General features: G+C 37.4%; 4 protein-coding genes across 10 annotated transcripts in view; 2 read left to right on the top strand and 2 right to left on the bottom strand.

Moving 5' to 3' along the window:
• Positions 1-1,289: 1,289 nt before the first annotated feature.
• Positions 1,290-3,654, top strand: LOC111468332 (AP-1 complex subunit sigma-1-like). Its single transcript, XM_023113511.1, has 7 exons — positions 1,290-1,374; positions 2,251-2,337; positions 2,539-2,630; positions 2,732-2,840; positions 2,953-2,988; positions 3,191-3,277; positions 3,357-3,654. The coding sequence occupies exons 1-7, from the start codon at positions 1,372-1,374 to the stop codon at positions 3,426-3,428; spliced, it is 486 nt and encodes a 161-aa protein (XP_022969279.1). The 5' UTR covers positions 1,290-1,371; the 3' UTR covers positions 3,429-3,654.
• Positions 3,655-4,196: 542 nt separating this feature from the next.
• On the bottom strand, positions 4,197-16,275 carry LOC111468107 (phototropin-2-like). Of its 6 annotated transcripts, none has more exons than XM_023113177.1 (25): positions 15,997-16,275; positions 15,830-15,879; positions 15,647-15,740; positions 13,977-14,504; positions 13,617-13,799; positions 13,015-13,046; positions 12,708-12,900; positions 12,214-12,415; positions 12,047-12,117; positions 10,609-10,715; positions 10,432-10,484; positions 10,235-10,327; positions 10,077-10,136; positions 9,743-9,832; positions 9,392-9,468; positions 8,697-8,781; positions 8,410-8,490; positions 7,756-7,859; positions 6,336-6,385; positions 5,307-5,410; positions 5,093-5,215; positions 4,959-5,010; positions 4,779-4,891; positions 4,554-4,694; positions 4,197-4,451 (listed from the first exon to the last, which is right to left on the bottom strand). In XM_023113177.1, the coding sequence occupies exons 1-25, from the start codon at positions 16,026-16,028 to the stop codon at positions 4,338-4,340; spliced, it is 2,832 nt and encodes a 943-aa protein (XP_022968945.1). In that variant the 5' UTR covers positions 16,029-16,275; the 3' UTR covers positions 4,197-4,337. The 6 variants fall into 6 exon arrangements, with proteins under 6 accessions (XP_022968945.1, XP_022968948.1, XP_022968949.1 ...); XM_023113180.1 differs by having other exon boundaries at positions 15,647-15,733; positions 15,997-16,042; XM_023113181.1 differs by lacking the exon at positions 15,830-15,879.
• Positions 16,276-19,555: 3,280 nt separating this feature from the next.
• Positions 19,556-23,257, top strand: LOC111468177. Of its 2 annotated transcripts, XR_002714722.1 has the most exons (6): positions 19,556-19,864; positions 20,129-21,303; positions 21,390-21,462; positions 22,519-22,671; positions 23,073-23,127; positions 23,178-23,257. XR_002714722.1 is itself a non-coding variant. In XM_023113298.1 (5 exons), the coding sequence occupies exons 1-4, from the start codon at positions 19,751-19,753 to the stop codon at positions 22,657-22,659; spliced, it is 1,503 nt and encodes a 500-aa protein (XP_022969066.1). In that variant the 5' UTR covers positions 19,556-19,750; the 3' UTR covers positions 22,660-22,671; positions 23,073-23,257. The 2 variants fall into 2 exon arrangements, 1 of the variants encoding a protein (XP_022969066.1); XM_023113298.1 differs by having other exon boundaries at positions 23,073-23,257.
• A 168-nt stretch (positions 23,258-23,425) lies between these two features.
• The window catches only part of LOC111468168 (glucose-1-phosphate adenylyltransferase small subunit, chloroplastic/amyloplastic), a 4,431-nt gene continuing 3,461 nt past the window's right edge, over positions 23,426-24,395 (bottom strand). The window contains exon 9 of the mRNA XM_023113289.1: positions 23,426-23,848. Within this exon, the coding sequence (XP_022969057.1) occupies positions 23,732-23,848 (117 nt within the window). The 3' untranslated portion in view covers positions 23,426-23,731. The remainder of the gene's footprint in view (positions 23,849-24,395) is intronic.

Below are 24,395 nucleotides of genomic sequence, written 5' to 3'. Positions count from 1 at the left end.
ACTTCCGATTTGTAGGTTTAAAGAGCTGCAGCGTAGGAGAGGAATGGAGGAGGAGATTTGCTCGGTTTGCTTGGCCGAGTTCACCGGAGACGATATGGTGAGCCGACTGCACAGATGTAGCCATCTTTTCCATGTAGAATGTATTGAGAATTGGCTACACAGAGATCACTTTACCTGCCCTCTCTGCAGATCCTTCCTCTTCCCAGCATTGTAAATCCTTTGGAAATAATTTCCCTTGGTCCATTGTTTCGGGTAGCGGTTAGGTCTCTTTGTGCCATTGAATTACCATCTCTAATAGGAGTGCACAAATTCTCGTGTCAATCGGAGCATAACTCTCTAAACAAATGCATTAGTTACATATTAGGGGTTCGATGATTTGTTCTCTGATTATGCAATAGTTGAACTAACCAGTTATCTTGCATTCTTTCACTCACATCATCATGAGATCGAAGGAACCTTATAAAATAGAGTTTCAAATTAGTTGTTTTGATAAACATGGTATTTATTTTTTTTATTTGGTTATATATATATATATAGTTAAAATGGAGTTTCAAATTGTTTCCTTTTTTAAATTTGTTTAGACTTTAATTTTTATAAAAGGAACCTTATAAAAAAATTAATTAAGGATTAATTTTTTAAAGATGTTTTTTAGAACAAAAATTTAGTCCCAATCTTAACATGTTTGATTTTTTTTTTTTTTTTTTATATTCTTGATAATTTATTTTATGAGTTGACTATTTTATACTTTAGAAATATAATTGAGAACATCTGTTGAATAATTATTAATAAACGAAGCTCGATCAAAAGTAAATCATTATTAAATAAATATAAAATAAAAAATGAATCATAAAATATATTATAACTTTAATATAATTATAGTTCCGTCGATCAAAAAATATCGTTTCAACGAAATCTCAAATCTTTATTTGAATTTAATTTAATAATTAATTAATTAATTAATTAAAGTCTTGAGGGATGTTAATGGCCGGTTTGGAAAATACTTTACTTTTCCCCCTTAATAATTTAATCCCACACGCTCACGTACGTTGAGAAGAAGGTCAACGTTTTTAGAAATAAAAGTCAACGACTAGAAAATTTTAATCGTCAACAATTTCCCGGGAAAAACGACTAATTGGATCTGGAAAAGGCTTGAAATTGGGCTTGGAAAAAGCTCAAAGGCCCAATACTAGACCCAATCTTACTAAATGGACCCAAATGAACCCGACCCAGTTTCGAGCCCGAAGTCTTTGGCGGGTTATGAATTCTGAACAAAATATATTTACAGCAGAACGACGGAGGAGAAACTGTACTCTGATCGGAGAGATCGAATTTTGGAATCGAGATCTTTGGTTCCTGAAAGTTCAGAGCAAAATGGTATGTGATTATATTGCTTTGATTCATTTCTAGATTTTGATTATTTCAAGGTTGAAATTGCGTTGTTCAATGCATTATAGTCTTTCTCATCGTGGATCTGCTTTGCTCTTTCTTTGTGGGATGGTTTAATTGTTTCCTCTTTTTCTGAATTTTTTTTTCGCTCTTAGGATCGATTTTGAGTGCTTTTGGTGTTGTTAAGATTCAGATCTTTGCTTAGCCGACATCCGATTGCCCAATTTTCGTTTCGGTTTGTTCTTGGATTCGTCGTGCTCGTTCGTTTGTGGCTGTATAGCATCTGGAATTTCAGGAATAGTTCTGTAATCTTGGGGTTTGGATTTAGTCTTGCTAGGTGGTTTGGGATTGTAATCGTGGTCCGTCCTAACTCCCTCATTTGGTTGTGCCTCCCTTAGGCGGAGCTGTTTCTTCTCTATTGAGCTAGCAGTAGAATCCGCACTTCTCCAGAGTGGTGGAGTGGTGATTCTTGTTTCATTTCTTTTGTTCTCGAGCTTGTGAGTTTGTTTAAGCCATGAGTTCCTGAATCTTTTTCTTGCCTCTTCCCAACGACTTTTGTAAATTATCCAAAAATTATTATTGTGGATTGGAGCCCCTTTTTGTTGAGATAGTTGTTTGGCATCTTTGGTCTGGGGTGTTTCTTGTATGCTCGTTAGCTTTAGCTTTTCCTTTTGTAGTGTTTCATTTTTTTTTTTTTCCTCAATGAAAGCGTGGTTTTTTCTCATAAAATAATTCTCTCTTCCTTGGAGCGACTTAAGTTTAGTGTTTATATCTTCAAATCTTCGTTTCCCCACACAAGAAAAGACGGCTTGATCTTATATCTTACATGGTGTTCTAACTGATGTTGTTGGTGTAAATTTCCAGATTCACTTTGTGCTTCTTATAAGCAGACAAGGAAAAGTGAGGTTGACGAAATGGTATTCTCCTTATACTCAGAAGGAGAGATCCAAGGTAAGTCAGCTATTTGCCTCATTCTGTAATTTAATGCTAACAGGTTCTTTTAATTTCCAGCAATGATAATATTTGCAATTTCTTGTTTGCTTTCCACACGCCCACAAGTTTATTTGCTTTAATAAGTCTTAGTTCCCCTAGGATCTATTGGTCTTACCACATTATGACATGTGCTTGTGTCTGCTCATGTTCTTTAAAAAGGTTATCCGTGAGCTTAGTGGAATGATTCTAAATCGGGGGCCTAAGCTCTGTAACTTTGTGGAATGGAGGGGACTCAAAGCTGTATATAAAAGGTACGTCATGGTGTATTGATGTGTTCTGCAATCCAAATCTTTAATTTGTCCATGTTGCCCGGTCTAAGATAATTAATAATTTTACTGCTCGTCTAATGCAGATATGCTAGTCTTTACTTTTGCATGTGCATTGATCAGGATGACAATGAATTAGAGGTCCTTGAATGTATTCATCATTTCGTTGAGATTTTGGACCGTTACTTTGGCAGTGTAAGTGAATTAAATTTTAGTTCGTAAGTTGTTCAAGAATATTCTTTTTGCACCATCTCTTTAACTGACATTTAGTTTCTTCATTATTATGGTCTTTCATTTATGTTTGTAGGTCTGTGAGTTGGATTTGATCTTCAACTTTCACAAGGTATTATTTACTTGCATATATAAAAGCTGCACCTTTCTTTAATTAGCAATCCATTGCCTCTGGCCTGCCAGACATTGGTACTTTGTGTATCCGATGCATCTGAATTACATACACTCAGCTTCACACCAGTTAACTTCTCTTGAGTAGACGTTTATGTCCTTTATATGAAATTTTGAATGTGTTGTTTATTTAAACATTGAAGGCCTATTATATACTGGATGAGCTTCTAATAGCTGGCGAACTCCAAGAATCAAGCAAGAAAACAGTAGCAAGATTGATAGCCGCACAGGTACTCTTCTTTATCTTTGCAGTACCTTAGTTATGATTTCAATTCAGCTGATGATAAGGTAATTGATATTCCATTGTAGGATTCGTTGGTGGAGACAGCAAAGGAGCAAGCTAGTTCAATAAGTAACATAATTGCGCAGGCCACCAAGTAGGAACACTTCAGTGTATGTTTCAGTTTTTTGGTGAATTGAGTTGTTCTGAAACATTGTAATTATATGTTATCTGGACTTGTATCATACAAGTGAATGCCTTGTTTTTGCTTATTTTCATTTGTAGAATTACACAAATTGTTGGTGTTCTAGTGATTTCACCTGCCTGGTTAAATGTCTGCTGGATTGTTCTATTGTTGATCACAAATACAAACGTTATTGCTTGCTATGCTAGAAGTGTTCGTTCTCTGTTTCTTACCAGAAGCCTTCGGCAGCTATGCTTTAGAAATGATTGTTCATCCTGCTTTCTTTCACATTTTCCTTGTATGTTACATCTATCCTTGCCTAACCACGGCCTGCACCTTGCCATCCTTCAGTTCCAATATCTTTTTTTATTCGGTTAGCCCAAGATTTGAACACTCTTTTAGTTTTCCTCCTTGTCTAATTTTATTTATGTTATTTGAAATGAGGTGTCGAGGATCGAACTTCGACCTTGTATTATGCTCGTCTAACTCACCAATTCTCTGGAGGGTTTGGCCAACCCCAAACAACCTGGGATTTTGAGTTATTTAAGTCTTGTTTGATAACCAAGTTTTATTTAAGGTCGATGAAATCAAGGTTAAAAAAGGTTGAGTTTGTTTTTAGGACCTTACATTTTCAAATTTGGCTTGATTCTTTTACCCATCGTAGCAATAATGTTTATAAACTTGATTTTTAGAAAGAAAAAAATCAAACGATTATCAAACGAATGGAGTTTTTAGAATGAGGGAGTATCTCGAAACATCTCAAGTTCTTATTATAAAGGCACCCCTTGAGATTTCTTTGAGGCTACTAATCATGTTATCAATGGATTTATTGTTGAATGGTACTCATATAAACAAAGCTAATTTTTTCTGCTGAGATTGAGATCCTTCAGAAAATATCAGAGCCTATTGAATGACTGAGCACTCCATCTTCCCACTTCAAATCATTAGCCTTCGGATCTCTCTCAAATAGTTGAAGGGCTACTTCTGTTGATGGTGGAGTCTGCATTCAAAGAGAAACAAATGCTGTTTATCTTGAAGATTTTCTTTTCAGGTGCTTTCTTGCTTGAGCCTTCTGTGGATGTTCAAAAGGGAATAGTATTACCATTGTTCGTATTTTAGGCCAATTTATATGACGGAAAAATGGATGTCGTTTGATTTCATCGGAACCGGTACTTGATCCTAGACGACGTGCAGGGTCTCTCTGTAGTAGTGCATCAATCAGCTGCTTTCCTGCAAGACTCACCTGCAACATTGACTATGAACACCAAGAACTCGAACAAAATTGAAGCCTTAACACAGAAAAGGAAGAAAATTCACAGCCACTTACCTTAATACTAAGGGGAAAGGTTAAGTCCTTGAACAAAATATTGGAGAAGGTTTTCTTCCTGTTCTTGCCTTTGAAGGGTGTGCGACCATAGAGCATTTCATACAGCAAAATACCTGAATTCCATGCATCAAACCATCAAAGAAGGAAAAGAAAAAGCCTCAAAGAAAATAGCGTTCTTACCAAGAGTCCACCAGTCAATAGAACTATTATGGCCAGCTCCCATAATGATCTCCTACAACAAACAAACGATATGAACTATTATTAACATTCTTGGAATGGCTAAAGTTGTCTATGGAGATTAACATAGATCATACAGGAGCAATGTACTCTTCAGTTCCTACGAATGAATTCAGTTCTACAATCGGTTCAGCAACGAATGTCGGCACCAATCTATGCCAAGATCCCTTAATCCTTTTCCGGGGTGGAGATTTTGTGGTCTGCAAGAAGAGCATAAAGTTCTCGTGTCAAATCTCTTAAAAGAACGGAAAGGAGATGTAAACATGTCTCAACGAGTAAATAGTTATGTACTTGTATGTTCGATGTCTTAAATGATAAATCGAAATCAGTGAGGACGATATGTCCGTCTTTTTGGAGTAGAATGTTTTCGGGTTTTAGGTCCCTGTAGACAATACCTGCACGGGGGATTGGAAAAATGATCACGGATATGATGATATGTGGGTCATAACGTGACCAACGCTTGAAACAGAGCAGAATATAGTATACTTCCAATTGGGTCTACCAGACACACAATTGAAAAGTTAAGGTTCTATTAGACATAAACTTCCAATTTAGATTAATTAACTTATTAAAAAATTGAATTTATCATGGACTTACTATTTGACAAAATTGAAAGTTGATGGACCTATTACGTACTTTTTGTGAGGTCCCACGTCGGTTGAAGGGGGGAAAGAAATATCCCTTATCAAGGTGTGGAAACCTCTCCCTAACATACGCATTTTAAAATCGTAAAAGGTTGACAATGATACGTAATGGGTCAAAGCGGACTATATTTGCTAGTGGTGAGCTCACGTTGTTACAAATGGTATCAGAGTTAGACACCAGGCAGTGTATCAGCGAGGATGCTGATCTCCCAAGGGGGTGGATTGTGAGGTCCCATATCAGTTGGAGCGGGGAATGAAGTATCCCTCATAAAGGTGTGAAAACCTCTCCCTAATAGACAAGTTTTAAAACTATGAGGCTAACGACGACAAGTAATAGGCCAAAGCAAACAATATCTGTTAGTGGTGGATTTGGGCTATTACACTTTTGAAGGTTTAGGAACCAAATCAATATGTACCTCAAAGTTTAGGGACCAAGCTTGTAATCTAACCCATATTTTAATAGTTCCAAGCCGGGCGGGAGGTGAAGGACTCGTATTTTGCAAAAAACATACATGTGTCGGCTGTAATACTATTGCTCGATAAACTTATATATAGTCTTAGACATTTGGTATTAGAAGACAAACCTACTTATCAAACGACTTTTATTACCTAAACAGTGAAGGTAAATGTAAAATTTTTTTACTACTTCAGAAATAAGAGAAGCAGCAACAATTACCTAAACAGTGAAGGTACTCTAAAGCAATGACAACTTCTGCAGCATAGAACCTGAAAAATAGTGATGTTTGTCACTAAATGCTGAAAGGCCAGAGTGTAGGTGTTATTATACAAAAACAAGCAAGCATTCAAGTCCCTTTACTTCATGGTGCATTGTAATAAGTGTGAATATCTCGCATCATGGGAACAAGAACAATGAATAACCGAACGTTTATTGAGAAAAAACGAAAGAAAAAGGACGAACAAAAAGAGAGCCTACAAAACTGAGGCAACGTACACAAAAGAAAAAAGGGTCCGAATAAGACCTAATGAATAATGACAATAAAAACTTAGTTATAGACGCGCCCCTTAGAGACACGCTAAACCGAGTGCAAGACCAAAGCTCACATTGGCGACTCTCAAACCCTCTAAAAATTCTTTTGGATAGAATGTGATCGATATCCTCTGTCACTCAAAAAAGCCTAAACTGTGAGATTCCACATTCGTTGGAGAGGGGAACGAAACATTTCTTATAAGGGTGTGGAAACTTTTCCCTAGCAGACGGTGTTTTAAAACCATGAGATTGACAGTGATACTTAATGGGGTAAAGCGGACAATATCTGTTAGCGGTGGGCTTGGGTTGTTACAAATGGTATCAGAGCCAGATGCCCAACGAGGGCATTGAGTCCCCAAGGGGAGTGGATTGTGAGATCCTACATTGGTTGGGTGTGGAAACCTTTTCCTAGCAAACGCGTTTTAAAACCATGAGGTTGACGGCAATATGTAACAGGCTAAAGTGGACAACGTCTGCTAGCAGTGGGCTTGGGCTGTTACAAATGGTATCAGAGCCAAGCACCGGGTGGTGTGCCAACGAGGACGTTGGGTCCCCAGGGGGTAGATTGTGAGATCCCATATCGGTTGGAGAAGGGAACGAAACATTCCTTATAAGGGTGTGGAAACCTCTCCCTAGAAAACGTTTTATGACCGTGAGGCTAATAGCGATACGTAACGGGCTAAAGCGGACAATATCTACTAGTGGTGGGCTTGGGATATTACATAAACTCTACCGTATTTTCTTAGAACATGTGTCATGCTCAAGAGCGCAGTTGGCAGTGTTTCTGATAATAGTATTTAAAAAAAAAAAAAAAAAAAAAAAACATTGATTAGGTGTTTCTTCCAAACAAAAAAAACATCCAAACCAAACATTGGAACATGACTTTGATGGTGCTTCTTCAGTTCTGGATGATTAATCCACCATTGTTCATGTTCTCTAGCTCGGCAATATAGATATTATTCAGTACTTCTGTAGGTCAAGGGAAAAAACACACTCGAGCACACGAGAAACGAAAGAAGAGATCATTTTAGGCTCCCATCACATCCCCAATATCACCACAAGAACAAGTTCATAAGTGCAGAATATAAAAAGTATTAGCTCAACGTACCCAGCAGCTTCCTCTTTAAACATTTTCATTGGCTGATTGTCAAGAAACGTAAATAACTCTCCGCCCGGGCAGAAGTCCATTATCAGAAAAATGTGTGTACGTGTCTGACAAGTCATCGAGACAACGGTGTTAGTATAATAAACAGGTACTTGTGCAGATATGGGTGTTAGGAATCACGACTCTCCACAATTGTATAATATTGTCTACTTTGAGCTTAAGTTCTCGTGACTTTGCTTTGGGCTTCCCCAAAAGGCCTCGTATCAATGGAGATGTGTTCCTCACTTATAAACCCATGATCATTCCCCATATCAACCAATGTGGAACTCTCTCCCAACAATCCTCCCCTCAAACAAAGTACACTATAGAGCCTCCCCCGAGACCTATGAAGCCCTCGAACAGCCTCCCCTTAATCGAGGCTCGACTCCTTCTCTAGAGTCTTCGAACAAAGTACACCCTTTGTTTGACACTTGAATCACTTTTGACTACACCTTCGAGGCTCACAACTTCTTTGTTCAACATTTGAGGATTCTATTGACATGACTAAGTTAAGGGCATGACTCTAATACCATGTTAGAAATCACAACTCTCCACAATGGCTTTCCTATGGGACGATCAAATGGCTCAAAATTAAAAAGTTTACCAACTTTTGAATACCTGAAATGAAGAGTATAGTGTTGGCATGAAAGGATGATCCAAAAGTGATATGATTTCCCTTTCCATGCATGCTCGGTGAACCTGTTCTTCAACAAACAAGGAAATGCATATTTTTTTACCCCAAACAAAGAACATAAAATTACTGAATCCCTTTACACATTAGCTTTTCATTGTTTTAAAAAAGAACATTCAAAAGTACTATTAAATCCTGCTCTGAACTGCAATATATTACTTCGAACATGGGGGAAATATGAAAAATTAAGAATCAGACGGTAAATTATTTTTACCTTGTTACGATTTAATATTACTGACTTCTCTATAACCTTCATTGCAAAGAGTTCACCTGTTCCATTCAGTTCTACCAAATGAACACTGCAACAACCATTACTTTTGATTAGATCAACAAGACGTACAAGTTTAGGAGCTTCAAATTTACCCTCAGATTTTATCTGTAATAGTTCAAGTCCACCGCATTTTCCCTCCGGGCTTCCCTTCAAGATTTTAAAACGCGTCTACTAGAGAGAGGTTTCCACACCCTTATAAGGAATGTTTCATTCCTCTCTCCAACCGATGTGGGGTCTCACAAAAATGCTTCGAAGCATCAACCCACCAATCTACTCAGAGAGAAAGAAGTTGTGCACGTGTTTTTAGTGAGAGAAGCTTTAGAACGTATAAAATGATTGTGTTTGTGCTAATCTAGCTGCTTTTCATATTAGTAGCAACCTCTGTGATATCATCTAACCACATTTCGATATTAAATATTAAACATGCGCGTTTTGAGAGTCGTTAATCAAAATAATATCCAAGTGACCAAATTTATCCTAACCCAATAGCTCAACTTCATGTGAATGTGGTAGTTTGAGCACTTCTTGTATTAGTTATTCAAACCGAAACGAAACGATCTCAGTGACTATATCTAGGTAAATTAGCTCTTAAAACACTGACAAGATTAAAAATATTCAAGCTTAAATGATGAATTTACCTTCCAATGTCTCCAAAACCCAGAGGTTTTATTGGCTTAAAATGATGGAGTCCTATCTTTTCACCATGACTGGTAATCTATGAAACAATGTAGACATTGAAAGAAATAACTAAGTAATTTTTAACTCATCTCATCTCGTCTTGTATGTCATCTAATGGTAAGCGGTAAAAGAAAGCATGCAAAACATCTATTCGTCGAAATTCAAAATCCGAAAAAACAGTCGAAAGTGTTTTGAAATAATACTTTCTTTTTTTTTCGGGCGAATTCTTTGAAGGCAAATGTACAGACTGATGGCAGTGTTCTAACATTGATATCATCTTGCATTATGAACACGAAGAACGTTACATGTACCTTTTGTATGGCTATCCAGGAAGGACTGTACTTCTTGTGAGGCCTTGGTAAGACTGGCTGACAGTAGATTGCCCAGAAATTACTTGGTTTCTGATATTATTCATAAAATGGAAACTTGCATAAGCTGTTGCCAGAGAACCGAACTTCTAAAGGGAAATATCGGCATATCTAAAACGTTTCACTACATCTTCCCATAAGTCGAGGAAGTCATAGAATAGTGTATACTTCCGAGGACCAAACCATAAGTCAAAAGAAAAAAAAGGAAGTCGATCAAAACGGACACCAAAAAGACATCAAAAAATCCAATAACGGAAAAATAACTGAAAACCCCTACCAAGTTGGCATCGGGAAGTTCTCGAACAGCCCGGTCAACACTTTCTGCTATATCTTTGACCTAGGAAAAAATGTATAATTGATAAAGCACCTTAATAAAATGAGATATAAAGTAAAGATTCATAATAAGAATGGGGGAAAATAAAGAGCAATAATCACCAGCTTAGTTCGTTCATGCTTCATCTGATCTAAAAGCCAGTCTTTCGAACGTTTTAGATGAAGTAGCACGCCAATGAAATATTGAAGCTCGCCCTGTTAATATAGGGAGAGTGAAGAGAAGATCCGACCATATGAAACTTGAAATGGATCCAAAGTACGAATTCTAATTGATTATTAGAAGAAGAATCAGATCATACCTTCTTTTGATCATACACGGGTTGTAAGTGGAACAAATTCAAAAACTTTTTTCCTATGAATCATGAGATCAAAATTGGCATCAACACAGTAAAAAAAGTACAATAAATTGAGGTTCTTCCAAGTTGTAAGACTCAAAAGTACTACTTAAGATGAAAAAACAAAACCATTTTATTTACCACTCTTTGTATAGTTGATCATCTGAAGAGTGATTTCTCTTTGCTCTTCAATGGCATCGTTTATCTTTGAAACAGTTACTTGATCTGTTTCAAGTCCCTGAAGAAACCTGTGGAATGAAACAAATTGAAGTGGTTGTAAATACTTATTATAAATCTAATTGTTTTTCTTATAGAAGTTTAATACTGATGCTGGAAACGAGAAATTGGTTGATTACTGATGTAGTAAAATTAGTGGTTTACATCAAGTGAAAACAAGGGAAAACAAGGGAGCTAATTGTGAGATCTCACATTGGTTGGAGAGTGGAACGAAGCATTCTTATAAAGAGTGTGGAAACCTCTCCCTAACAGACGCGTTTTAAGACCGTGAGGCTGACTACAATACGTAACAAACCAAAACAAACAATATCTGTTAGCAGTGGGTTTGGGCTGTTACAAATGGTATCAGAGCTAGACACTGGGCGATGTGCCAGCAAAGATGTTGGGTCCCCAAGGGGGGTGGATTGTGAGATCTCACATCGATTGAAAAGGGAACGAAGCATTCCTTATAAGGATACAAATGGTATCAGAGCTAGACACGGGGCGATGTGTCAGCGAGGACGCTGGACCCCCAAGGGGGTGGATTGTGAGATCCCACATTGGTTGGAGAGTGGAACAAAGCATTCTTTATAAGGGTGTGGAAACCTCTCCCTAACAGACGGTTTTAAAATCGTAAGGTTGACGATGATACGTAACGAATCAAAGCGGACAATATATGTTAGCGGTGGACTTGGGCTGTTACATATAAAAAATTGATTCATTATAAAAAAATTGCAAGGGAATCACTCTATTCTTACTCCAAAGAACCATGGGATATTGAAAGGGATATTGAAAATGGGAAAATCAAGGATGAGGGGCCAACCTTTTAGAGAAAGGAGGGATGGACCATGTGAGTGTGAATGTTGCTCTATGAACCACTCATTGATCTTGATAGATGGTGGTATCAAGGCATTGGAAAGAAGACCAGAACATATTAATTTCAAAAGCCATTGAAAAAATAATTGGTTGGTTTAAGTCAAGAATCTACGAGTATCACTACATATTCAGAGAAAATCATTATGAGATTCCACATCGGTTGGGGAGGAGAACGAAATATTTTTTATAAGGGTGTGAAGACCTCTTCCTAGCCGCGCGTTTTAAAACCTTGAGGGGAAGCCCGGAAGGGAAAGCCCGAAGAGGACAATATTTGTTAGTGACAGGCTTGGGCTGTTACAAATAGTATCAGAGTCAGACACTGGGAGATGTGCCAGCGAGGAGGCTTTGCCCCGAAGGAGGGTGGACACGAGACGATGTTAAAACAGAAGAAAAAGGGACAACATGAGAGAATAACATTAAGGATGCTGAAAAAGATAAAAACAACTTTAAGTGTTAAAACAGAAGAAAGAACATAGTGAAACTCTACCAAAAGTTTCTCCCTAGAACTTCTTCACACGTGTATTCTGTGGAATGAAGAAACCTTTGAGATGCAAATATCTGCAAGAAAAAATGTCAAAAACAACCATTTTTAAGATTTCAACCAAAACAAGTTTCATATAGGGCAATAGAAAACTGAAAAGACTCTCGACTCACAATAGGATTATCAGGAAGTCTTGGGTTCGTGATAAAAAATTTCTTCTCAATTCGTTCCAATGTGGTAGCCAACTGAATTCCTTGACGTATGTCCCTTTCTCTTGTAGCGATACGATCACCGTCCCCAAGCTTGAAAACAGATGTCTCAACAACTTTCTGTTCTTCACGTTCGACTGCAGAGCCTAGAGTCCTTTCTTTGAACCTGCATAAGAACAAGGGTCTTGAAATGTGATTCTTACAAACAAAAAGGGTGAAAGAGTACCAAAAGAGTCAGCCTTGAGTAGAATATCAGGCCATTGGTTAATAGACATGAATATATATGTATATACATATACTGAAATTTTTATTTGACGGTTGGCATCGTCCTTCCCTCATTCACTTAACTAATTTGTAGACGGAAAACGAACCTCATTGAGGAACTAAGACCTGATAATCCTGATTCTATTATTTCCTCGTATGAATTGAAGTAGGATGGAGCGTTTTTTAGATCTAACCGAGCCTTTTGGTTATCAGCTGTGCTAGTATTCTTGCCAGTCGTTTCTGGCTCTTCGTGCTTTCTATCTGCATCATGTCTTTTTGACTGAACGTAAGATCTTAGACTTTTCGCAGCCTCGACCTCAATGGACCTAATTACCTTCTCAGCTTGGACCTCTGTCATGGACATGGACCTCGTGGACTTCTCTTTTTCTAGAAAATCAAAGATGAGAGAAGTTAAGCAGGCAAACGCTTCCGTTCCAAATCAGAGGAAACGAGCGAACCATCGAGTATTGTTTTATTTCAGCATGATTTACTTCTTCGTACCTTCTGTGTTTTTGCCAATTTCAACCTGCATTCTGAGAAACGCCACAGGAATGTCAATCAGTGTATCGACTTGCTTAGTAGTAACATTGAAACCCAAAATAGCAGAAAAACAAATCAATAAATTTATTGAAAAGCGTAGTTGGTGAAACAGCTCAGATTAAAACAACCAATCTAGTGCACTTGTGGGAGCATCTCTACTGACAAACCATTTCAATAGTACCGGTGTTGTTGTGCCACGAGGCATGACCATGGAAGTAATGAAAAAGAAAAAGTTATTTAGTTAGACCATCCGCTCGAGATGTTCGAGTTTCCCTTATCTAGAGAAGATGAGACGCTAAAAATGAAAGTGTTCGGAACGCATACCGAAAAGATACCAATGAAGCCGACCATTAATGACTAGTTCGAAGACCAAATAAGGGACCGCTATTAGAAAATGAAAGAAAAGAAAACTCTCATAGTTCTCCGTCCATCTCTAACTACTTCGTAAGTGAGGTGAGGTACTTATTTCAGTTTGAAAACGGGTCGCCTTTTTTTGGTTGTAGTCAATAACAAGAAGGAAAATTTATTTTGAACATCTGACAGTGAAAGAAAAAAGTACAGACCCAATATATTTGATGATGTTGCCATGGGAATCCTTGACAGGCCCAACAGTGAGAAGATTCCAGAAAGGAGTACCATTCTTCTTGTAGTTCAAGAGCTTGCCACAGTAGCTATTCCCCTTTCCAATTGCATCTCGTATTTTTGCTACTTCGTTCTTATCCGTCTCCGGTCCTTGAAGAAAACGGCTGTATAGAACAACATCAACATGAAAAGGGGAAAAAAAAACTCCTTCTAGCTTTCAGAATTCAGGAAAATACCTCTTTCTATTCAGGGAAAGTTCATCTTCATTGGTTTCAACTAAACAGGGTATCAAATAACAAACTTGATATCTATCACATAACAATACTTGATTCATTTCTTACCAGTTCCTTCCAATGAGCTCCTCCAATGTATATCCAGTCATAGCCAAGAACCTATCACTGGCAAACACGATGGGGCAATCCGGTTTTGTTGCATCTGAGATAACATACGTCAACGACGACAAATCGCCAATCTTATTCTTCTCTGCAGTCTTTTTTGTCATGGTTGTTTCCAAGAGTTCAGTAAAAGATGACCCAAAGCTACCACTGAAGCTCTTTGTGTATGTCTTTGTTATATCTAAGTTTTCACCTTCAAATGCCATCCACTTTTTAGATGCTTTCATGCTGGCAGCAGGACAAAAGGAAGTGACGGTTGATTTTTCCCCAACCTGATCATGAGTGGCATCTCTCTCTCCTTTGGAATGGTCATCTCCTAAACTTTCAGGCACTTGAAAGACTTCAATTGGTGTCCTCTTCTCTGTAGGGCTGATTTGATGAGAAGGATATGACAGATTAGACCTTGATGGCTCTTTGGTTTCACTCTTCTCATCCATTTTCTGATCTTTCTCTCTTGCACGTGTACGGAAGATACTGTTGAATCAAACAAGCGAAAGTATGAAAGTCGAATCGTACTCAAAGGAAAAGCAGAAAGAGAATGGGAAAAAGCAAGGTGGATACTCATTGTATTCCATTCAATATGGACATGTTGTAACAGCCCAAGCCTACCGCTGGCAGATATTGTCCGCTTTGGCTCGTTACGTATCACCATCAGCCTTATGGTTTTAAAATGTGTTTACTAGGGAGAGGTTTCCATACCCTTTATAAGGAATGTTTCGTTCCCCTCTCCAACCAATGTGGAATCTCACAATACACCCCCTTTGGGAGCCCAACGTCTTCGCTGGCACACAACCCAGTGTCTGGCTCTGATACCATTTGTAACAACCCAAGCTCACTGCTAGCAAATATTGTCCGCGTTTACCCGTTACGTATCGCCGTCAGCCTCACGATTATAAAACGCGTCTACTAGGGAGAGGTTTCCACACCCTTACAAGAAATATTTCATTCCCCTCTCCAACCAATGTGGGATCTCACAATCCACCTCATTGGGAGCCCAGCGTTCTCGCTGACACACCGCCCAGTGTCTGGCTCTAATACCATTTGTAACAGCCCATGTCCACCGCTAACAGATATTGTCCACCTTTACCCGTTACGTATCGCCGTCAGCCTCACGATTTTAAAACGCATCTACTAGGAAAAAGTTTCCACACCTTTATAAGAAAGGCTTCGTTCCCCTCTCCAACCAATGCGGGATCTCACACACGTACAAAATGCAGTAGCATTTATAACATCGCTACAGCCATATAACCGAAGATATTGCCTCTCTCAACTATCTTCAACTAACAATTGGTTTACCAACAAATAATCACAGAATTCAACAGTTTTTTTTTGAAAATGTATGTATAGCCAAAAATGGAGACTTAGAGCAGAACTAATCTGGTAATTCTTCCAATGAGCCCTCTAGACAAGCTCAAGAACACAAAACTTCAAAACAACCATCAGAATGAAAATGAAGAACATAGCAGAAACAGAACTTTTGCTACCATGGATCATCAGCTAGCACAAAAACTTCAGACACCCATTTGAAATCAAGGAAGAATGAGAAGTAAATACCTTCTTAATATGTTAATGAAAAACAGATAAACAGAACAGGATAAACTCAAACAGATGCTCACCTGCAAGGAAGAAGCTCCAATGGGGATATTTTGCGCAACAGTGATCTCTTTCTATTACTAAACATCATTTTTCCTGATACACCAGCACTACACACTCGAATGAACAATGTTGGAAGAAGAAGTTTCAGAGTTAATATGAACGAAAAACAGCATAAAAACTTAAGAAAAAGCATCACTCCCTACGTTTTTCCTTTTCTGGGTATGTATGAATGCTAGCTGCGATGCTGGTAGACCTATTTTTTCAGAAATTTCAATGGATTTTCCATCACTATCGATAAACCCCATAAGAAAAAAGTGGATAAAACAAGCAGTTTCGTTACAAAAATCAAAGGGTCTTGATATTTTCTCACCATATGGAATTTGTCCGGTTCAACTTTTTCATTGATGAACAGAAATATCTGCTCCAGAGAAGACCGCATGAAAGTGAAAGAGGACCGTAGGATTATGGTATGGCATTGGCAGATTCCAGACCCCATGAAGCTTGCGATGAGTTATCGTTATCTAACAATGAACAAGAGCGGTGCAATACTGAGTTTCTCTCATTTTCCGGGAAAATTTGGAGGTATCTTCTGAGTTGCCAAACAATAATGATCCATCCATGTAAGGCTATTGCAAAGTGTCCCCACCGCCCTCCCCTGCTTTGGGCTTTTAGTTCTTTTTCCTTTTTCTATTGCTTTCAATGGAATAACCCTTTTTAGCTTTCTTGTTCATGACAAAGAAGAACTAAGAAAAATCTCTTTTGTTTCTTCCAACTAGATTTTTTATTTTTTTTACGTCTGCCTTTAAATGTGCAATTTTGTCGTTCATGTTATTAAAAAAAATATTAAATTTTGACTTAAAATAATTAAATAGAATATTTCTACGGGATATTTAGTAGGTTATCTTATAAATTTAATTTTAAATTTTTTCAAGCTCGACCGAAAAATAGATACATATACATATATATATAAAGTGAGGTGGGGTGGAGACTTGGACAGAGGTTGGGAAGTGAGACACAGAGAATCTCGATTCAGTTAGCTAATAGAGAGAAATCTCTTCTCATCTTTTTCTTCACTTGTCCTGAGATTATCTCTATTTACATCCTCAAAGGCTTTTAGTTGCAAAACAAAGAAAACGACCATTTATCATTTTTTAAAATATATTTTAGAATTTATTTTTAGAAATTAGTTTTGAAAATAAATACCAAATATATTTTTTTCGGACTTTTTGTTACTAAAAAGGGAAGCCTAAAAGGGAAAGTGCAAGGAAGACAACTATCGGTGGGCTTAACTAGACACGGGACTATGTGCCAACGAAGAGGCTGAACCCTGAATGGGAGGTGGACACAAGGCGGTGTGCCAACAAAGATGCTAAACCCCAAAGGAAGTGGATTGGAGGGTCACACATCAACTGAAGAACGGAACAAGTGCCAGCGAGATCCTAAAAAGGGTGGATTATGAGATCCCACATCGGTTGGGAGGAAGAACGAAACATTCTTTATAAAGGTGTTACCTCTCCCTAGCAAACACATTTTAAAAACGTTGAAAAGAAGCTCGAAAAGAAAAGTCCAAAAAAGACAATATCTACTAACATATCTCTAATTAAACGACTGGGAGGATGAACGGCAGCAAAACTCCTTATCATCAACTATAACACAAATAAAGAATTTAGTAAAAGGAGAAACCAAACCAAATGTACAAATTGGGTATTATACCTGACTTGTAACCAGCTGAAACTACAAGATTATTGTGAAAGCAATGGACACGAAAATAACCCAACACGAGTCCCGACGATAACTTTGTCCCGAACGTCAAGGCACCACGTTGGCGAAGATGCAGTAACTTAGGCACAAATGTTTTAGTTACAGTAAGGCATCCTTTTCGAGCCACTTCAGCACCTCGTTCTGGTTGTTTAGCTTAGCAATATCGATCGAAGTCTTTCCATCCATGTTTGTGAGAGTACTGCACAAAGACGAGGGGGTGGAAAAACAGGTGAGTGCATTGTTTGAGATTCGAATCACTCCACAAACAAGATCGATCATGTCTACCTTTAATGATTCTTGTTGATCAAATATCTCAACGCAAGAACACTTGTTTGAGATTCGAATCACTCTATAAGCAATAGTGATCATGTCGAGTTTAAATGATTCTACATGGAACCTAAACTACATAGAATTGCAAAAAAAAACTCAGCCATTGGCTAAAGAAAAAGCACAAATGTTCTTTTTTTGTATTTTCCAAGTCTACTTACAAATACAACATATATGGCTTATACAGCCTCAAAATGAAACTATTAAAGACATTCGAGTTGTAACGTTCATACTTAATGGTCATAATTAACCATGATGTAATTATAACCTAATGTAAATAAAAAGTCTTAAATACATTAATGAAATACAGTAACTCTAAATTACTATAAATTGTAATCCACCCAAAATTTATAACATGAAACTTTATTCTTCTTCAATGTGGCATGAATTGAAATAATTTTTGATAAATTTCACAATATTTTTTTCACATCTTCATTGAAGTATATTATATGATTGATATATCTTAGTTCATATCAGTTTTAGAGCTGATCTTACTGTTACGAGGCCAATCAAATGCTACCCAGATGGTCAAGGAGTACCTAACAACTAGACAAACTTCAAATGAGCGAACTTTCTCAGGTGAAGATGAGGCTAGGCCCCAGTTATGCTCCCTCGAAGTTTTGAACCGAAGTGCGACAATAATTCTGATACAGCAGATGCCCACAAGATATGTGGATAATAGAATTCTGGTCTCGAGACCAACTTCTTCAACCTCATCTTGTATATATAATCATATGAACTTTCTGGAGACCGCAATAAATCCATTACAGTATCCCCAATTCAAATCAATTACTAGAATTTGTCCCTTCCGTCACCATGTTTCACTACCAACCCCCCATCTTGTCCCTTACCCAAACCCCGAATCCACTAAGTACTGAAAAACGTAAAGATCGAATGATTTATGAATCAAATTGAAGCGGTAGTAGTTGAGTAAACAAGCCATGAACTTCAATATATGAACATGAATTGTAGCGTAGACACGACCAAATTTCATATTCGATTGCTTAATGAACACTACAAGAACTAAATAAACAAACAATATATAGTCATCGCACACCGCGACACCATAACTTAGCTGCTTACCAGACACAAGCTCCTTGTTAACACTCGAAGCCATGAGAATAACTGCATACAAATAAGGAAGAACGAAAATAAAATCCAATTATGAATCCAAATTTCACAATGTGATATAAACTGATCGAACGCAGTATCCATATCTGATGATCAACATCCCACCACATAAAAGAATTGATAACGCCTCCGCTCAAAGATATAAAAAATGTAAACAAATTAACCACAAATTAGAAGTCGAGACTGAGAGATTCAGACTTGATCCAGGCGCGGGAAGATTCAAGGGAAGAACGAGATGACGTGAAGAACCCAATCGAATTCATAATCCAAACAAATATTTTATTTCGGTAAATTATTATATTATTGTTTTAATTATTAAAAATTATATTTTAATAATTAAAATATTATTAATTTGGGTTAGATGCATCACATCACTAATTAATTAGGAAAGAAATATTTTTAATTTTAATAATAATTTTAAGATAAAATAGGATAAATTTGAGTTATAAATGATTGAGTGGACCTAAATCTATGTTTGAACAATATAAATATAAATAATTTAATTGATAATTCAAATATTTATTCGAGAAAATAAATAAACAATTAAAAAATGTTAATTTTTTTTTTTAAAATTAATCTCGACCAAAATTGACCTTTTGCGTTCATTAACACATTAATGTTTTTTTATAAAAAAAAATAATTATTAAAATTGTTCCAACGATTTATTAGACGAAGTGGATAAGTAGATTTGTTAACCAAATTTTGCGTTCGAAATAAAAATGGTATTTTTAGTACAAAATTAAAATGGTTTCGAATCGAGATTGTCATCTTCATTGTCTGCGTAAAGAACAATTTTTCGAGGGAAAACGGAATGGTTCTTCATCTCGAATTGAGGAAGAAATTGGGTCGTTCTCATTCGCTGTGTTGATTGAGCACTGAAGATTCTGAAAGATTAGGGTTCGTAAATGTGCCGGAAGACGGTGAGGACCAAGAGTCGCCGTGGCGGGAAGTCCAGGCTTTCCCGGCGTTCCGCCGCTTCTAATCCGCCACCTATGACGTCTCCCTCCTTCTCTGACCAGGTTCGTATTCATTTCTCTTTCTTTTTAGCAATGGAGCCGTTTTCTTTTTCTTCTCGCAAAGCAAATCGTTTCATTGTTCCGTTGCTCTTCGCGACTGAAACTGAACTGTGATCCACGAGGACGTCGTTTGTTACTCGCTTGGATTTTGCTGAGCAAATGTTTGATAGACCTAATCTTTAGTGTTAACTTAATTTTTCCTAATACAAATTCGAAGAAACGGAAGAGAATGTTTGCTGAAAAAACGATGAATTTGTATCTGGTCAGGATGCGCCGAATGCAGAAGGCAACACTCCGAATGATGGATTTGCATCTTGTAAGGATGTGCTGAATGCAGAAGACAACACTGTTCATGAGGCATCAAGGAATGAAACTAATGATGTGTTGGATAATATAGATTGCTTTCAGAAAGACACTTGTATTAGATGCGACAAGAGTGGTGATCTATTGGTTTGTACTGAAATTGGATGTCCAATTGCTCTTCATGAGCTCTGTATGTCATGTGAACCTTCGTTCGATGAAGAAGGGCGCTTCTATTGTCCTTATTGTTCATATAAAAGAGCTTTGGTTCGTGTAAACGAATCGAGGAGAAATGCTATGGTGGCAAAGAAAGCGTTGTCGAATTTTGTTGATACCAGGATGGTTGGTGGTGGCAATTTGCTGCAGATAGGAGAAGCAGGTAAGAAGAAAGCATCTAATGTCTCAACTCGAGGAGTGGATGCGAACCAGCCTAGTCATGGAAGTCATTGGGGCAATGATAGCTCACGAGATCAGGATACGCAGATCGAGCAAAATCAGAGTAAAGAAAGGGAAAACCATGCGAGAATAGCAAGAGATATTCAAGCAACGTCGATGGTGGGGGTTATCGGCGAAAATCATGATGGTCCTATTGTGTCTAATATTAGCAAGAAGAGCATTTATTCAACTCCTGAAGTTCAGCCGTGTGAGGATTCAATGAATGAAGAGGAAACTCGTGAGGCTGACACATTAGGAACACATCAGTTAGAAAGTTTAGAAGATGAAGATGGGGAAATGATGGACGAAGAAAACTTAATGTCAACCGATAACCTTCAGGATGATGAAATTGCGAAGGATCGAGGTCAACCAGCGACTACTAGTGCATATCATGATGGGGAGACTGCTCAAGAACCTCAAGAACAAGACAAAGATGATGGTGGAGAACAAATCCATCCCGACAACGAAGGGATGGTTGAAGATATCGGTCTTGCATCTGGAAATAACGATTTGAAGGATGAAACGATCGTGAAGAAAAAGCGCTTTAAAATCAAAGCTAATAGAAGATCAGACCGACAGAAATTTAATTCTTCGAGAAAGTCATTGCGTTTACAAACTTCAAATCCTGGGAAAGATCATGCTACCAAAATTGAGAAAGTTTCTGCATCCAGAAATTTAAGGCTGCAACCAGCCTCTCGTAATCAATTGTAAGTCTCTTTCTAGGCTGCAAAAGCAGTTTCTGATTATAAAAGTAATTACAACTAACTAGTAACTATCATTATCTGATTTGCAGCAAAAGCTTTGATTTTCATGGCGGGAAGCGTAAGAGAATGCGTTGGTCCACTGAAGAGGAGGAAATGTTGAAGGTACCAATTCATCAGTTGATCAATTAAGATGTTTTGGACTTTTAGCATCTTTAATTGTTATTAGATGCAACGACCCATGCCCAACGCTAGCAGTTATTGTCCTCTTTGGGCTTTCCCTCTCGGACATCCCCTCAAGGTTTTTAAAACACGTTTGCTAAGGAGAGGTTTCCACACCCTTATAAAGGGTGTTCGTTCTCCTCTCCAACCGATGTGGGATCTCACAATCCACCCCCCTTCAGGTTCAGTGTCTTCGTTAGCACTCGTTCCTTTCTCCAATCGATGTGGGACCCCCACCAAATCCACCTCCCTTCAGGGCCCAGTGTCCTTACTGGCACACCGCCTCGTGTCTACCCCTTTGGGGAACAGCCTACTCGCTAACACATCATCCGGTGTCTGGCTCTAATACCATTTGTAACGGCCTAGGCCCACCTCTAGCAGATATTGTCCTCTTTGGACTTCCTCTCAAGGTTTTTAAAACGTATCTGCTAGGGAGATGTAGGGAGATGTTTCCACACCCTTTAAAGGGTGTTTCGTTCTCCTCTCTAACCGACGTGGGATCTCACGTTAGATTTCATCTTTCAGACTAGTGATATCTGTTCCTATGTGTGATCCAGCTGTTCTCGTTTTTATTATTAAATCTCAGCCCCAAAATGATTAGATCATGCAGAAGGGGAAGAGAAATAATTGAACGCACCTGGCATGATTCTTAGAATGGAAAACTGAGTTCTCATCTGAATGTTAGCAAAGCTGGTTGACATGATCTACCATGTAGAAAAGTTTTCTGACGATTTCTCTTGCATTAAAAGAATTTTCAAGTTCATATTGCTCCGTTCTCTCAATTCATTCGTGTCGTTTACTAATATCTACGAACTCTCTTCCGAATCTGCATCGAAGATGCCCTTGATTATGCATCTTGTCTCATTTTTGAATCCTACTACGGTCAAAGGATATGAAAGTAGCTCATATTGGTCATGAGAAGAAATGACCAAATACTAATTTTTTGTTTCCAATCATTATTTGTTTCTTCCTTATGCTAACTAAAACTACTTTTTTCAGGAAGGAGTTCATAGATTCTCTTCTACAGACAGTAAAAATGTTCCTTGGAAGAAAATTTTGGAATTCGGTCATCACGTATTCGATAACACTCGTACCCCAGTGGACCTAAAAGATAAATGGAGAAACATTCTAGCCAAATAGTCTTATGAAAAGGTAACTTCTATAATGTCTATAGCAAGTTAATGGATGTGTTATTATGTTTCAATTTTTCTTTTGGGTCATGTCCTCTTTGTAAGCAGCGGGTTGCAAACTATTCTTATATGTGCTACATCCATTACTTCGGTTCTTGCACTTATAAAAACGTCTAATATGCGTTTCAAAAGTAAGATTAAAATAGACAAAAGTTAAAAGTGCAAGAACCGAAGTAAATATTTCAAAAGTCGAGAATAAAATGAAACATAATCTCTTCATCAATTAGTTTTGTGTACTCTTAGTGTTAGTATAGAACGACCTTTTTTATAAAAATTTAAAAAGTCATTTCAAACTTTTGTAAAGTTCTTAATACCACATTTGTCTAGATTGATTTTTTAGGTTGGTTTTGTTTGATTACGCAGGGCCATCGATGCCAACTCTCTTGTGGGCGAAAAGTAAGTGGGAGTTGTTTTGACGTTTGTTTGATGATAGATGTTTAGTTTCCATAAGTTTTGTAACAAATTACTTTTTATTTATATACTCATAGACTTCTTAGTTTGTGTTATCTCGAGATTGTTAGCATTGTTGATACAATATCATATCATTGTAAATTATGGAATAATTTGCTAAATGCCACATTCATCTTATCTATTTAGACTCCGTAATTTTTCAAAGTATTTAATAAGTCTCTAAATTTCATTTTATTTTTTTATTTCTAATTATCTATTATAAAATTACACTTAGGTTAAAACGCTTATAGATGTATTTACTTATTAAATGCGAGCTGTTATTGTTCTTAATAGGTGATTATTTTGAAGGAAATGGGGTACAATGGGGGGAAATGGAGAGAAAGAAGGTAATGAAATGATGTAGTGCAGAAGAAGAGGGGAGGAACATTTACAGCATAAGTTAAAAGTAGAACAGTGCCTAATGGTTGGGACTGTGGAGTGGGGATTCTCTTCCCTAAACTATGCATTTACTACCAAATGGAACGGTAACCAAAACTGAGGGAGAGATAGAGAGAGAGAGAGGCACCAGTTCAATGGAAAACATGTCTGCTCTGTTCTGTTCTGTTCTCTCTTTAGATAACAGTGCCACTGGGAATCAAAGCATCCTTGATTACTGTCACGATCCCACTCTTTATGAAGTACCCGTCTGTCTCCCTTGCTGCTTCTTGCACACCGTCTCCGTTCACGATCTGCGATGAATATCAATCGCCCAGTTAGAAAATTATATAGCAATTCATTCATACCCAACTCATCGACATACTTAATCAATAAGATGTCGAGTCAATTATATCATAATTCATTCATACCCAACTCATCGACATTCAACCCAATCGTCGAGGCAATTATATCATAATTCATTCATACCCAACTATTCGAAATTCAACCAAATGTTTGATTCAATTATATCACAAATCATTCAACTCATTGACACTCAACTCAAATGCGTATTTAGACTCCACACTTCTAAAAGTTCTCAACAAATTCTATTGATCTTTGAAATTTAAAAATGGTGTGTTTGACTAGTTATCATTTCTAAATCTAAATTATCAAACTTTAGTTGATTTCAGGTTGGCTTTTTTTAAACTACAATTTCAGGCAAGTGTTATGAGAAAAAAAAAAAAAAAACAGAACTACCAACGTAAAGATAAGGACTTGTTAGACACCTAATTAAAAGTTTATACCATAATTTTTAATATATAGATTATAAAAAAAAAAAAAAAAAAAAAAAAAAAAAAA

Source organism: Cucurbita maxima, unplaced genomic scaffold, assembly GCF_002738345.1.
Source record: "Cucurbita maxima cultivar Rimu unplaced genomic scaffold, Cmax_1.0 Cma_Scf00036, whole genome shotgun sequence".
Lineage (NCBI taxonomy): Eukaryota > Viridiplantae > Streptophyta > Magnoliopsida > Cucurbitales > Cucurbitaceae > Cucurbita > Cucurbita maxima.
This window is presented reverse-complemented; position numbering and strand designations above follow the sequence as displayed.